Source organism: Protomyctophum bolini, assembly GCF_963924005.1.
Source record: "Protomyctophum bolini genome assembly, chromosome: 7".
Lineage (NCBI taxonomy): Eukaryota > Metazoa > Chordata > Actinopteri > Myctophiformes > Myctophidae > Protomyctophum > Protomyctophum bolini.
In genome coordinates, this window is record NC_137868.1 from 24,121,099 (window position 1) to 24,136,636 (window position 15,538).

Consider the following 15,538-nt stretch of genomic DNA (forward strand, 5'->3'; position numbering starts at 1 on the left):
CTGTGGTGATTGCACCGGGGATTGGCCGGGTGATAATGAAAGGCAGGTGAGTTTGATGAGGAGGGAGGAGTTGTTGATAATGAGGGAGGAGTGGTTAAGGTCAAGCGGAAGGAGGTCTCTTCTCCCGAAACCACATTGTATAAATACAACTTCCCGAAAGTTTGTGTGCAGTTGAGCATAATAGAGAATCATGGAGAAGAGTATAGAAAGAACAGAGAAGAGAATAATGGATGTCTTTGACAACATAGAAGACGTACGGCATACTATAGCGCGCCGTTTTTCATAATTTTTGAGGATTTGAAAAAAATGACGAAATTACAAAAACGATGGGTTATAGCCCATGTTTTTTGAAATTTTGAAAAAAAAGTTAGCCTCGTTTCTCATCATTTTGGACCGTGGGCTATAGCCCATATCGTACGGCATACTATAGCGCGCCGCTTTTCATCATTTTTGAAGATTTGAAAAAAATGACAAAATGACAAAAACGATGGGTTATAGCCCATGTTTTTAGAAATTTTGAAAAAAAAAGTTATCCTCGTTTCTCATCATTTTGGACCATGGGCTATAGCCCATATCGTACGGCATATAGCGCGCCGTTTCTCATCATTTTTGAGGATTTGGAAAAAATGAAAAAATGAAAAGAAAATTCCGCAATTTCCGCAATTACCATTTCCGCAATTTCCGCAATTTGACAAAAACGATGGGTTAGCCCATGTTTTTAGAAATTTTGGAAAAAAAAGTTATCCTCGTTTCTCATCATTTTGGACCATTGGCTATAGCCCATATCGTACGTCATACTATAGCGCGCCGTTTTTCATCATTTTTGAGGATTTGAAAAAAATGACGAAATGACAAAAACGATGGGTTATAGCCCATGTTTTTTGAAAATTTAAAAAAAAAGTTAGCCTCGTTTCTCATCATTTAAAAGCATACTGGATGACTACCATTCAAACAGCCAATAGACTTGGATGAGAGCAGGGCAACAATGCAGTGAACAACCTTTTTTTTATTTTACTCATCAGAAAAACAGGCACATAAGCTTTGGAAATAAGATGGAAAGTTCTACCATAACATGGCCCACTGGGAAAATACAGCTATCAAAGGACATTGGTCATGGGTACATCCTTAATTCCACACACCATAACGTGACACGTAATACACGCATAACATTACATATTGTACACACATACAGGATCGTTTACAGGAAGCAGTGCTTTCTTAACAGCCGCCGTTCCTTGCACATTTTCTTCTACTACAACGAAGCAAGGAGAGGAAGCTTTTTTTCTTCTTCATTTTAGCCAGTTATTTTTCATCCCCCAACACTGCTCACAATGTGATTTTTATATTTGGCAGTAATCAACATGCCTCACTGAAAGTAATGGGTACGTCAACCACAAGTTAATAATATTCAACTAGAACTAGTGGTAATTAATTTCAATGAAGCATGCCAACAATGTCAGATGTTTTCTCTCATAATGTGACTAGTGCATTACAAAGACAAACACAAAAATCGGGAGTATAAAGGTTAATCTTAAACTAATGTAACATAGCCAAGTCCACACATACAGTATAATCCTACACACTACTGTGGTACATTTTTGGACAGTGTGTATCTAACCGCTAATACAGATCCATTTGTTGACACTGTGCAGAGGATGCACTTGTCCATCATTCTGTCAATGTAGACCTACACAAATCACTTCACTCACATTCCAGCAGCAGTTTCATCGGCAACTTACTCCCTCCGCACTCAGAGCCCTCCAATCTTGGATGTGTATAAAATAGATAGAGGTATCCATTTTTTATGTGGCCAGAAATAGGTCCATATTGATAAATATCCGTGGACATACTTTTATTGCTTAATCTCAATGGAAACTGAAGTAGAACTAGAAATGCTTTGAGGGTCGAAAATGTACAAACCATGACGTGGACACCCAACATCTTTCTGAATGCAAAAACAACATATTCCATAGTAAAGGTATTTAAAGGGGTATACAGTATGTGTGAAGGTTTATTATTGAGGCTCAGGTTATTCATTAAACTATTCAACACCTGACTTCTATTGAAATACTAAGGTAAGCAGTGGATGACCATTCAATGCTTTAAAGCATGCTAAACTCAAAGACCTCAGCCCTCATTTTCCATTTGGTAATAAAGGAAGGCAGTCACAGACATACAAACGTAAGAATAATCTCAAATCAAAAGGTAGCATATGCAGTGTATTTGTTTTCGACATTAAGTGCAGTTATCCATCAACAGTAAAAGAAAAAAAACTGTCCTGGATCCCTATTTCTCTTCCAAAACCATTCACTATCAACATATTCATACTCAAACTGTCTGTGATACTTTACCTTTAAACGTTCAAAGGTTAATGGTCAGGAAGTGGGGCTAAGAAAACCAAATCCCCACCCAAATCCTAGAACGCAGAGAGTCCTTAACATAACATCATTACTGTGATCCATAGGAACCGTACTGTATATACACAGACCATAACATTTAGTCACTCACTCATTGTTCATAGAGTTCACAAATGGCACATAGCTGTGACAGCATGACGATCTTATCTTTAATCAGACAGTTTGAGTTAGAGTGGCCCTTTTCCCCCCTCAAACCCAAACCTCAAACTCCATTTTGGTTAATAGATGATGGTCTGGATCGGATTCTGGGGAGAGTTTGGCCGGTCACTGTCCAATTTCCTGGTGTTATCCGTACGCGGACGTCGCAGATTGAGAAAGCTGAAGCGACCCTCCAGGGTAATGAGCTTCCTGCTGTTAGTGGTGGAGTTATTATTGTTGTTGGGAGTGTTGTCCAAATCCCCTTCTGCCCCTTCTGCTCGGTCACCTAAACAACAGAATAAATGATATTGTTTTATACAATCAACAATAATAACAATAATGGAAAATTGTTCAGTTAAAGCACTGGGATTCATTGACTGAAAGTACTGTAATAATACACCTGCCAGTGCTGCTGCTTCATGCCATAATGTTTTGTGAAAGGTATGCACCCTAGAAACCCTACATTCACAGGCCACCCAAATTCCAGCCACAAAGATTTTGCCCTATCATGACTGACATATGAAGCACAGCAGCCCAGAGCTTTCCTCCATCCAAATGAGCTGGAGCAAATTGCTCTATGGACCCAGAGGTAAAAGCAGCAAGTGCATGCAGGCCACCTGCACCTGGTTGGCTGTCACTTTGACTAATAGGCTTTTCTTGTGGCGCAGGTGTTGAGTCAGACAGGCACCACAATATATATCTTACTGGGAATAATTCTCACACACCATTCATCTCACTCCTGTTTGTTTTCTGCACGCGAGCGCACACACACACACACACACAGACACACACACACACACACACACGTCCCCCACCTCTCTCCAGGTCACAGTCAGGTGAGGACGCCCCGCTGCACTCACTGCGCGGGCCCAGGACGGGTGAGATGAGGCCAAAGTCGGACAGCGACACCGTACTGGGGAGGTCCAGACTGCAGGGCCTTGACGACAGGGGAGCTGGCGAGGAAGAGGAGGACGAAGGGGAGGGGCTGGGTGAGGGCGACGAGGAAGGAGAGGAGCAAGAGCTGGTGAAGGGGCAGGCTGTGAGGAGGTCCTGCGGGCTGTTGGGTGAGGAGCTGAGACTGTAGGTGGAGCGAGTCTCAGCGTAGTCCTCCTCAGACATGACACTGCTGCTGCACGCCTCATCCTCAAAACACACCGACGTCACTGCAGAGAGAGAGAGAGGGAGAGAGAAAGGGTGATGTTAGACAAACAGAGAGAATATTGGGGGAAGATGAAAAAATAATGAATGGAAAGAAAGGCAGAGAGATTTAGAAGGAGGGATGGAGCAGAGGATGAGAGAGATGAAAGCATGACAGCAGAGGGGCAGTGGTAGGGATTTCAGATGGAGAGAGGGACAGCTGGACAGAGGGGCAGAGGGAGCATGGATGGAAAGTGGAGGAAAAGGATGGGAGGACAAAGAGGCAGAGGAGGCAGATAAAGACAAGAGGGAGAGAGAAAAAAAGAGAGGGATGGGGTGAAATGAATGTAAGAGACATTTGTAGTATCTGCATCACAGCATTGAGACAATAATCAGACTAAACAACACTTGGGTGAAAAGAAGAGGAGATGAAAGAAGCGACAAAGATATGAAACTGAGAGAAAGTGTTTAATCATAGTGACAGGGAGGAGGATACAGATCCTTCCTTTGATTCCTCATCAAATGTATGTATGCGTGCATGCATGTGCAGGGGCATGTGTATTTTACACAAACATAACCAAACTGGAGAAACCTAAACACTAAGCAAAGAGATAAAGATAAAATTAATTGTCATTGCTTACTTTTACTGCATGTGCACAAATGCATGTCCAAAATCACGCTCACAGCCATGCACTTTAAACTGTCCACTTAAAATTACAGCCAATACAGCACATTCCATTTTAATACGGGTTAACCCATTTAGGCCTGATGTCGAAATCTATAAAATGTCTTCTAAATCCTGACAGTTTTCTGTCAGGATTTGCGCCACATTTTCACAATTGTTTTCAAAAATAGCAGACCTACAAGCTCGTAGCTTTTTGATGAATTGAACATGGTCGTCTTTGTATTGAGTTTGTGCTTGAAATGTACTGTAATTCTGCAAACTGTTAATAAATATATAAATATTTCAATCAATCAATCAAAAGCGTGCCACTCGGTGGTGTCCTGCAAGTTTCTGTCCTCACTTTTTATCCTCAATACATACTTTGCTCAGCCAATCAAATCATCGCTATGGGGTGTTCAGCCAATCAAATCATCGCTATTACAATTTATAATTTACAATTTAGGCATTTAGCAGACGCTCTTAATCCAGAGCGATTTACATTAAGCAAGAACAAAAAAGCATGGGAATACATCACATAAAAACATTTATCATGAAACATGCGTAAGCTAAGAAAATAACAGTGGAATATCTATATGGGGTCAGGCAGGGGTTGCAGAACAGGTTGTATGATGGGTGATAACCTAATTACCGGTAATCATTTTATGTATGCGGATGACCTTGCCATACTTTCCCCTAGTAGCAGTGGGTTCCAACAGCTACTCAATATTTGTACAAATTACGGTATTGATATTCAGTATAATGCCAAGAAAAGCATGTAGAACTAGAAAGAGGCAATTCTGGGAAATTGCAAAGTGTGATTGCCTACATCGCACCCGTCGAAAATGGAATGGCTTTTGGCTCCGCGTTGATGAAGCCACCCTCGACACGCGATTCAGATTTGGGATGGATCGGACATTCCGTGCGTGAGTTGTGGCGTTTTTCGTGAAATAGGCCCCTCCCACAAACTTCGGAAGAGGATTACGGCCGAACGATACAGAAGATCTAAATTCTGACTGTGCTGTTTTAATCGGATAGGTCCGGAGATCATGTGTACCGATTTCTGTGAGATTTGGACAAAATCTGTAGGTGGAGGAGCAAAAAGTGTGTTTTGAACAAAATTCAAAATGCCGGGAAATCTATCTAGACGCAAATGGGCGTGGCCTATATGGGGAGATGCGTCATGACCCAAGAACCCATGAAAAAACATTTTGCAACCTACGGTTCAAGAGTTATACCCAAAAACGTAAAGTTGGCTGTTATAGCGCCACCATGAGGCCGACCGGTATACTTCTAAGGTAATTAATTTTAGTAATTATTATGAATTTCTCCTCCTCTTAGCAAAATACAAGCACACGATTCCAGATGTAGCCCGTCGTTTTGACATATGGCTCGTGTGCGTGCGACAACAAAACTGTGGGAGGAGTAGCACGTCAAAATAAACAGAGCAGTAAAACAATAGTATGATTGCCCTCAGGGCAATCACACTAACTAAAGAAGATCTGGAACTTAAGTTTCTGCCTTTCATCTGTCTGGTCAAATTATGGGTGTGTCCAAAATTACAAAATATCTTGGGCATATTATAATTTATAACAGATACCTTAGAGGATGACGAGGACATGTTTAGACAGAGGAAAATGCTATATGTACAAGCCAACATGTTGGTCTGTAAATTTCACCATTGTACTACGGATGTTAAGGTAAACCTCTTTAGAGCTTATTGCACCCCTCTCTGCACAGCTCCACTGTGGGTGAAGTACAAGAAGGAGAGCTTACGCAAACTGCAAGTAGCCTATAATGATTGTCTTCGTATTCTGTTAAAAAAAAGCCCAGGAGCACTAGAGCCAGTGGGCTTTTCTGTTCATTGGGTCTCACCACATTCATGGCTCTGTTGAGGAACTTGACATTCAAATTCATGAGCAGGCTGGATCGCTCATTGAATAGACTCATTGGACAGATGACAGACCCTGGCCGTAGTTCTGTAAGGTACACTTCTACCATCAGAGGAAACTGGCATGAGTGCCTCGCCTAGAGTTGTAACCTGTGGGGCTGGGTAAATGTACTGTATTTTTTTATTTTAATTTTATTTGTATTCTCCTAATATGTGATGTACTGTCTTACCTTGTGGGCCACGAGCCTGTAATAAAGTTTATATATATATATATAATGAAACTATACATATATACTACTATGCTATACATATGTGCTATGACTACATACATTGCAATTATAGTGCTGTCTACATAACATGCTATAAGTCTGTATCAAATGCTATCTAAGGGGGTGGGGTAAGTGCTATGGGCAATGATGGAGTCTGAAAAGGTGGGTTTTCAGACTATGGCGGAAGATTGGGAGTGATGCTGCAGTTCTGACTGCAATGGGAAGTGCATTCCACAGTTTTGGAGCCAGAAGGGAGAAGAGTTTGGGACGTGTGGAGCGTTGTCCCGGCGTTTTTAGTGAGGGTACTTCCAGCTTCCCTGCGTTGGCTGATCTGAGTGCGCGGGAGGGTTTGTAGGGTTCGATCATACTTGCAAGATATGGGGGAGCCATACCTTTGGTTGCTTTGAATGCCAGCATCAGAGTTTTGTATTCAGTGCGGGCAGCGACCGGGAGCCAGTGGAGGGAGCGGAGCAGGGGGGAGACATGTGAGAATTTTGGCTGGTTGAAGACCAAGCGAGCTGCGGCATTTTGGATCAGCTGGAGAGGCTTAAGTGCACATGCTGGTAGGCCACTAGGCCAGTAAGGAGGGAGTTACAATAGTCGAGTTTTGACAAGACTGTTTGTCTGGATTAGGAGCTGGGCTGATTCCTGGGTGAGGAACGCTATGGGGTACACAGAAACAGACTAAGCTTTTGCCACAGCAGTAGCTTCCTTTCTATCTGCGTAGGCTCTATAGAGTGTCGCAGTCCCTCCCCCTTTCAGAACGGCGAGTGGCCCAGGAAATGAAAAGCAATGCATTTTTCCCATAGCCGTTATTTATTTATTTAAAGACGGTTACGCCGCGGACATAGCCAACTCGGATCGTGACAAATCATGACAATGAACACAATATTTTGGGCCGATCAAATAATTTATAAGAAGAAAAACAAAACAAAGAATCTTGTCTCCTGCCTTTATTTTCTTCTTTCTAATGATTTGATCGGCCCAAAATATTGTGTTCATTGTCATGATTTGTCACGATCCGAGTTGGCTTTGTCCGCGGCGTAACCGTCTTTAAATAAATACTTTCCGAAACGGCTATGGGAAAAATGCATTGCTTTTCATTTCCTGGGCCACTCGCCGTTCTGAAAGGGGGAGGGACTGCGACGCTCTATAGCAGCCAGAGTACACGTGATATATGTACCTTGATAAATGCATTAACCCATTTAATTTAGACCCGAGACCCATTCTAAAAACACCTTCTAAATCCTGACCTAACTTCCCACAGCAACACCTAAATTGACACAGAGGCGTTACTGGCTTGAAAGGTATAACAACGTCGTACAGTATAGGTGACAATAAAGTCCCCAGAACGTTTTGGTGTTATCTTTTTAGCCTGAACTGTACTACATGCCGTTTACAATTCTGAAAGTATTCAATCAATAAAATGGATTAAATTATACAGGAGAAATGTTTCGGTTCTGTTGCAACGCAATTGGGACTCTTGTACTTACTGGAAATACCATCCGACTCCATCTTGAAGCTGGATATATCGTCCGCAGTAACGCCGTCTACCTCGGCGCCGACACCCCGCCCCCGTGGGCCGATGGTGGAATTGCGGCGGCGCTCATGGATCTCGTCAGAGATCATCTCCAGGTTCTTGAGGGCAGTCTTGTACTCGCCTTTGGCCTGGCACAGCTTGGCCTGGAGCTCATCCACATTCTTCTTCAATTGCTAGAACACAAGCAGCACAATATATAAGGGAGGGGTGTCGTGCTTATTTCGCCCCAAGTATAAATCAGGCTTTAGATTAAGTATGCAAGTATGATGGTGACAATGAAAATATATTTCTCAAAACACATTAACGGATGTCAGACATATCAACTTGGGTTAGGGTTATTTTTTCTGTTAAGAGTTATTCACGTTTTAAGATTTATGATCCCATCCATTAAAATGGAGCGTGAACACTTTGGATGACGTCCCAACCGGAAATGACATGTACTGTATGTTGCTGCTCAGTAGACCAGGGGTTCCCAAACTTTTTTGGACCAGGTACCCCTTTTGGGGTAGATATTTTTCCAGGTACCCTCTCATCCTCGCAACACGGATAACAATATATTTACAACCACAAGCAGTGTTTCCTGCAGGAAAAAGCTTTGGCATGGTGCTGGGCACAGGCCGCAATTTTGATTAATTAATTAATTAATTTGATTCATTAATTAATAAGATTAATACATTAAGATTAATTTGTATTATTGCTCTTGTATTGCTATTGGAGACACTGGGGGGACACTGGGGGACACTGGGCAGGCACTGAGGAGGCACTGGGGAGACACTGGGGAGGCACTCAGGGGCACACTGGGGAGGCACTGGGAAGGCACTCGGGGGGCACACTGGGGAGGCACTGGGGAGGCACTGGGGAGACACTGGGGAGGCACTGGGGAGGCACTGGGAAGGCACTCAGGGGGACACTGTCTAAATGTAGACGTCTAAATGTATACGTCTAAATGTAGACGTCTAAATGTAAGTTTGGGAACCACTGCTTTAAACACTTTAGCACTTTATGAACATGAACAAAATAGATGGGTCCCCCCTGGAACTACCTCAGGTACCCCTGGGGGTCCCCGGACCCCACTTTGGGAACCACTGGTCTAAATGTATACAGACGTCTAAATGTAGACGTCTAAATGTAAGTTTGGGAACCACTGCTTTAAACACTTTAGCACTTTATGAACATGAACAAAATAGATGGGTCCCCCCTGGAACTCCCTCAGGTACCCCTGGGGGTCCCCGGACCCCACTTTGGGAACCACTGGTCTAAATGTATACAGACGTCTAAATGTAGACGTCTAAATGTAGACGTCTAAATGTAAGTTTGGGAACCACTGCTTTAAACACTTTAGCACTTTATGAACATGAACAAAATAGATGGGTCCCCCCTGGAACTCCCTCAGGTACCCCTGGGGGTCCCCGGACCCCACTTTGGGAACCACTGGTCTAAATGTATACAGACGTCTAAATGTAGACGTCTAAATGTGTACGTCTTCTCTTATGGGGGTCCCTGGCATATCTTTTCAAATGGGGGTCCACGGGCTAAGTAGTGTCAATTTGGGGGTCCTTGACATGAAAAAGTTTGGGAACCACTGCTTTAAACACTTTAGCACTTTATGAACATGAACAAAATAGATGGGTCCCCCCTGGAACTCCCTCAGGTACCCCTGGGGGTCCAAGGACCCCACTTTGGGAACCACTGCAGTAGACGCTCCTAAGCTGTAGACTGGTGCGCTCTGTTATGAAACGAGTAATATTCTGTCTTTTGATTAATCTCCATCCTGGGTGTTGGGTGTAATTATTTAATAGGACGGAGACCTCTGTTTTGGCCAGCCAGAGTGTTAGCATTTAATAGTAGGAACCTGGCTACCTGCACAAATAGATAAGCTACTGTAGACAGAGAAGCCATCTAATGCAATGCTACAAACGTACGGGTATAGTGGAAATGGGTTGTACCTGTAGCCCCACAAAGGTGCTATAACTGAGATTACTTGTAAAATGATGTTCACAGTTCAAGGTCAAGGTTGTTTACCACTGATTAAACCAAAATAGCCTAGAAACCCCTGCTATGGCCACAACAACAACACAGTCATTAAAACTTAAGAGGCTATAGATGGAAGTATGCTACAAGCTAGTAGCCAGCACATACCTCCAGCTGCAGATAAAACTTTGCCTTCAGCTCAAAGTAAGGCCTGTGGGAAAAAAGGGGATAGAGGCTGTTAGAACCAATAGGAAAAGAAAAACAAATAACCCAGAAAAGCATTGCCAGGACAAACTGCAGGGGGTGGGTGTGCTAACTGTGCAGAATGGCTTAACGGAACCCATAGCTGAGGCTACACACAGCAAGCCTGAAACATAAGCCCTCTCCATTCAGAGACAAATCACACACACAATTAACAGCACATCTGTTAACTTAATAAACTGACCGCGATCCTAAAGCACTCTGAGCCGAGTGAAGCTGAGAACTGAAGTTCCCTCGCAGAATACAATTGGTATAAAAAAGGCCCTATACAGTATATTAACAATGTATCTAAATACGTATGGTTTCCAACAGCAGGCAACTCTCAACCCTGTTGGCCAATGAGCTCACTGACAGCTGGAATGACTATAGGAGTGTGCCTGACACTGCCTTCCACAAACAAATGTTTAATAACTGATGTATGGACACAGCACTCACGGAATGTCTTACATAAGTTCTGGTTGAGGATTAACTATTTTGCTGAAAAGTATTCTTACTTTAGGTTAAGAATTAACTGCCTTTTGTTCAGGGGTCCTTACAAAGGGAATGCATTAAGCTGGACTCGTCTTGAAGACCGTTCTGTTCCGTTGTTGTGGTGAGAGATCAAGTACAGTATTTAACAGTCCACAACCCAGAGTATCACTGGGAAAACGTTACATAATGTACAGAACATTTTGAATGTTACACACACCATATAAAAGATGAGGTGCGCACACACATGCACGCACGTGACACAGTTTTGGTATGGAATGAAAATAATATAATAATTAGGCCTGCATCACTTTGGCTAGAACACTGAATTATGAAAAAGACAGCAATTGGAGAAAGCCTGCCACTGGCTCCCATTTGTTGAAGAGAGATCTAATTATATCGTTATTATGCAGCTATGCTTAAATTATCGCTTTGGCTAAAACGCTGAATCCTGCTGATAAAGTAGTCTATGGACATAACTAAAGGCATTCATAACTACAGACAATCAGACATTAATATAACCTACCACATAGGATTGTACAATTATATAGCCTACATTTAACAAACAAGCTTGATTGACATTTGTAAATAGGTCAATACAAAAACTGCTACGAGGATAAAACCAGAAAAAGCACTAATACTTGTTTACATCAGGTTTAAAGTAAAAGGAAAAAACGTGACAACCGTATGGAAAAAGGGGCAGAAGAACTGGGAGGCGGAGGCGCAGGGGTGTGCTGCCCGGAGTGCTTCGCAGTCAGAACACAGTGCAGGGGACTCACTTGGACTTGTTGATAGTGCGTTTGAGTTTCTTCTCCAGCTGTTTCATGCGACTTATGGCTGATGTGTATTTAGCGGCCGTCTCCTTGTGAACCAGCTCGCTTCTCGTCTTTGTCTGCTCCGCCTCCATCACCTGCAGAAACCAATAAGAAGTCACGATAAGTCCGTTTTACATATTTTAAAACACATAATTATTCATGGGAAAGAGTTTAGTGCTGATGAAAATAGAACGGCCCCTAAAGCAGTGGTTTTCAACCTCTCATATTAAGGCCCATTATTTGTTTAGCATTTGAGCCACGGACCACCATTTGATGATATTCAGCCTTTCAGAACCAAAACAAAAATGTATCTGTTATGGTTGGACAAGACTTTGTCCACAATTCCATGCTGTAATATTTATGTTGGTACCATTAGGAGAGATAACGGGCAAACGTTGAATAACAATCATTTTACATTCTCTAATTGTGGAGACTTCTTGTAAATTAAGTAATGCAGATGTTTAACAATGATTTAACTCTTGAGAGCGTAAAATGAAACCAAATGGACCCTTCATTTTACACTCTCAAAAGTTAAAGATCTAATAAGGGTCCATTTGGTCACAAACTCTGCATCATTTAGCTGCGGACCACCTGGAACCCCCTCAAGGACCACTGGTGGTCCCCGGACCACTGGTTGAAAACCACTGCCCTAAAGAAACAAAAATGAATGAAGTGTGTTTCTGATGCCCCCCTGCTCTTCCCTTCACTGTTCTCACCCTCTGAGTGGCATGGTTGAGCATCTCCTGCCAGGCAGAGTCAAATTGACGGTTGTCCTCCTCTAGGAGCCTCTGCTCTGCCAAGGAGATTGTTTCCTTTGCTGCCCGCAGAACCTCCGTGGCCCTCTGGAAATCCTGGGTGGCCTTCTGGGCTTCTAGCTGGGCCTAACAGAAAGGTAGGAAGAGAGAGTTATCCGTTGAACATATACTGTAAAATATATAATCAATAAAAAATACTTTATTTGGCTGAGGCGCGGCAGTAGACTCCCTTTCTTCTAAATGTAATTATCACTTCCCATCACAGTGATTAAACCATAAAAACTTTTTAGATGGGGCACCCCAGTGGATCACCTGGTAGAGCACATGCACCATCCGTGCAGCCGACCCTGGGTTCGAATCCGACCCGAAGCCCTTTGCTGCGTGTCCTTCCCCATTTCTCTCTCCTGCCATTCCTTGTCTTTTTCAGTATCTCAGGCTTGAAAACAACAATAACAAAAAGAAGGCACTTCTCTAATGAGGGTATATACATTTTCCACATCGTTGTTGATCTATTTTATACTAGGACTGTGATTACCAACCACATACACAGCTGACTTGGCTAAAAATAGCACAAAATTAGATTTGTCAGTGTCACTGTGAAGAAAATAGCAAACCCAACAACATCAATAGTCTTTGTGTCCCAGAGTGGACCGAAGCCAAGCATTACCAATCTCTCACTCTCACACACACACACACACACACACACACACACACACACACACACACACACACACTACAAGTACTTGTACTTTGCACTGCCTTACAGCGCAATTAAATGTTTCTTTGCATTCAAGGAGCTTCCATTTTCTTGTATTTGGTGTCACGTCTATTTTTATATGATTAATGTCAGGTTTAAATAACATCTCTGCTTCATCCTACGGCATGAGCTACCGTCAGCTCAGTCTGAACACCTCCTTAGTCACTGTACAGTATGTGTGCTCTCCTGGGCTCAGACAAAAATACTTTGAGATGTAGCGTAAAACGGCGGTTCTCAAATATGTTTGTGTCACAGACTCTAAATTGTTAGGCCATGGACCCCCATTTTAATGTCTTGTAACAAGGATCCCCATAAGAAGATTTTTGTTAGATATTTAGTAGTTCAAACAAACTTCTAGTTGTCTAATGTCTACTGTATAATGGTAAGTCACCGTAAGTGGCGAGGTAACAGAGTATATACAACCATCCTCATTTTGCTGGAGACCCCTTTGGAACGCCCCTTTGGAATGACTACCCTGACCAGACTTTGAGAACCACTGGCCTATTATACGTAAGGTCCTGGTGTCACTCGTTCATCCCCTGGGTCACGGAAGTAATTTCTCTTTGCAGAACAACATTCTTCAACATACATCTTAGAATCGTCTCATAAGAATTGTGGTCCAAACCAATTTTTCGGGTGCAATTGTCGGGAATTGTCGGGCGCTAATTTATCAGTTTCTGGGGGAAATGTAATTAATTCGGTGGAAGTAGCGTTTTCTCACAGTTGGTGCCCCTCGCTGTTACAGTAATGCAACATCAAGATGCACAAAGTTAATCTTTTCCAGTTTCCTACTTTCCACTTCTAATCTCTTCATTGTAGCAACTGGCAGTATGTCTTCCTAGCAGACTGTATTGTGTTAAGCTCTTTATATATCTGTGGGTGAAAAGAGCTGAGTCATGGCTTTAAACCAAACAAAGCTGTGTGTGTGTGTGTGTGTGTGTGTGTGTGTGTGTGTCAGAATAAAGACAGACACAACACATTTTAAGTATATTTTCATTTGTCAAGGGGATGCTAGTCTCATTCTCATGATACCTGAAAATCTGAGATCTCCACCTACTGATCACCTCGGGACTTCTATAAATACAACTACAAATACATTGGGTAGTTGCTAGAATGGCACTAACAAACATACGCCTTCTGCTTCGGAAACCAATCACTGTCCCAATATGAAGTGTCATGGACTTTTAATAAATGTAGTTTTCAATTTTTCTAACTCTCTAATTGTTTCCACCCAGTCCAAAGGCTGTGAGATTGTCTTCAGTTCCTAGTTGAGCAAAGCATTTCGAGACTGACTTGAGGACCGTGTATTTACACCACTAAGTAACTTTACTCTCTCCATCCATCTTTCCTATTATCAGTTAAAATCTAGGTCACCATCACAAACAGACCATATACAGAATTAAATCCCATATTGAGGACAACAATGTCAGCAAAAACATCAGGCTACAAATTAGGAGATTCCTCTCCGGATAAACTGTCAGTCGACACGTGACACATTTTTCTTGGAAAGGCCACAGAGAGGACCTGCAAGCTAGCATATTTCCAGACCTTCTGACATCACCCCGTGCTCAATGTAATTATATTAGCCGTGGCCATCAATGTGCCAGTGCAGCAAAAGCCAAAACAACCTCTGCCTTGTTCCCATCCTATGGCCTCTTCTTCTGTATACCATGCTCCTTGAATGCACAATGATTCAATGTTGCATATAGAATTGTCATGTGTACCGTATTGTCTATATAACATGCATCTGTTCTACCGTCTTCAGTTTAGGCAAATTTTTATTTAGTTTGTGTTTATTTGGATTTGTATGCACTACACATGATGGAACCATGGCCAATCTTCATATCAATCAATTCATCATGCAAAGACAAACATAAAATGGGTTGAATGGTCTCTGTCTGATGCATAGTTCAGGAGCTATGTTTCACAGCCGAAAATACAGGACGGACACAACATATATGGGACAATAATAAGCTCGGGGAACATCAAAATTCATTAACTAGACACCTTAAGGATTATAAAAATAAAAATATATCTTTCGGGTGCATGGGACCCCCTCCTTCCTACTAGACTATTGCATTATATGCCCCATCCTGTTAGTCCTGTACCAGGCTCAGAAGGTTGTCTAGAAGTTGGAACGTTCCCAGTTAAATTCCGTCCTCCTGGCTGCGTGTATAAGTGTCCTTGAGGAAGACACTTAACCCCTTAACACTCTCAAATGACCAGGTTGATGCCTTGTGTGGTTCCTCCACTGCCAGTGGGAATGTGTGGGTGAATGTGAAATACATCGTAAAGAGCTTTGAAGTGTTGGAAAGACAATATAAATACAATCCACTTACTATACCATTCATGTCAGTATGTACTTCCTAATTCTGGTTCCCCTTTTCTGACACGACACACCTGTGTATAGGGTGGGGAATCAGACCGATAATTTGGGTCTTATTGAAAGTCACAAATC

At 42.5% G+C, this 15,538-nt stretch overlaps 1 protein-coding gene across 2 annotated transcripts in view; it reads right to left on the reverse strand.

The window, feature by feature from the left end:
- Positions 1-997: 997 nt before the first annotated feature.
- sh3bp5b (SH3-domain binding protein 5b (BTK-associated)) overlaps positions 998-15,538 on the reverse strand; it is a 30,253-nt gene continuing 15,712 nt past the window's right edge. The window contains exons 2-8 of one of the 2 annotated variants that reach the window (XM_080767497.1): positions 12,636-12,759; positions 12,285-12,449; positions 11,533-11,663; positions 10,193-10,235; positions 8,007-8,226; positions 3,371-3,718; positions 998-2,841 (exon numbers count right to left, since the gene is read on the reverse strand). In XM_080767497.1, coding sequence (XP_080623623.1) covers positions 2,636-2,841; positions 3,371-3,718; positions 8,007-8,226; positions 10,193-10,235; positions 11,533-11,663; positions 12,285-12,449; positions 12,636-12,734 — 1,212 coding nt within the window. In that variant the 5' untranslated portion in view covers positions 12,735-12,759 and the 3' untranslated portion in view covers positions 998-2,635. The remainder of the gene's footprint in view (positions 2,842-3,370; positions 3,719-8,006; positions 8,227-10,192; positions 10,236-11,532; positions 11,664-12,284; positions 12,450-12,635; positions 12,760-15,538) is intronic. The other variant, XM_080767496.1, reaches the window with a different exon arrangement.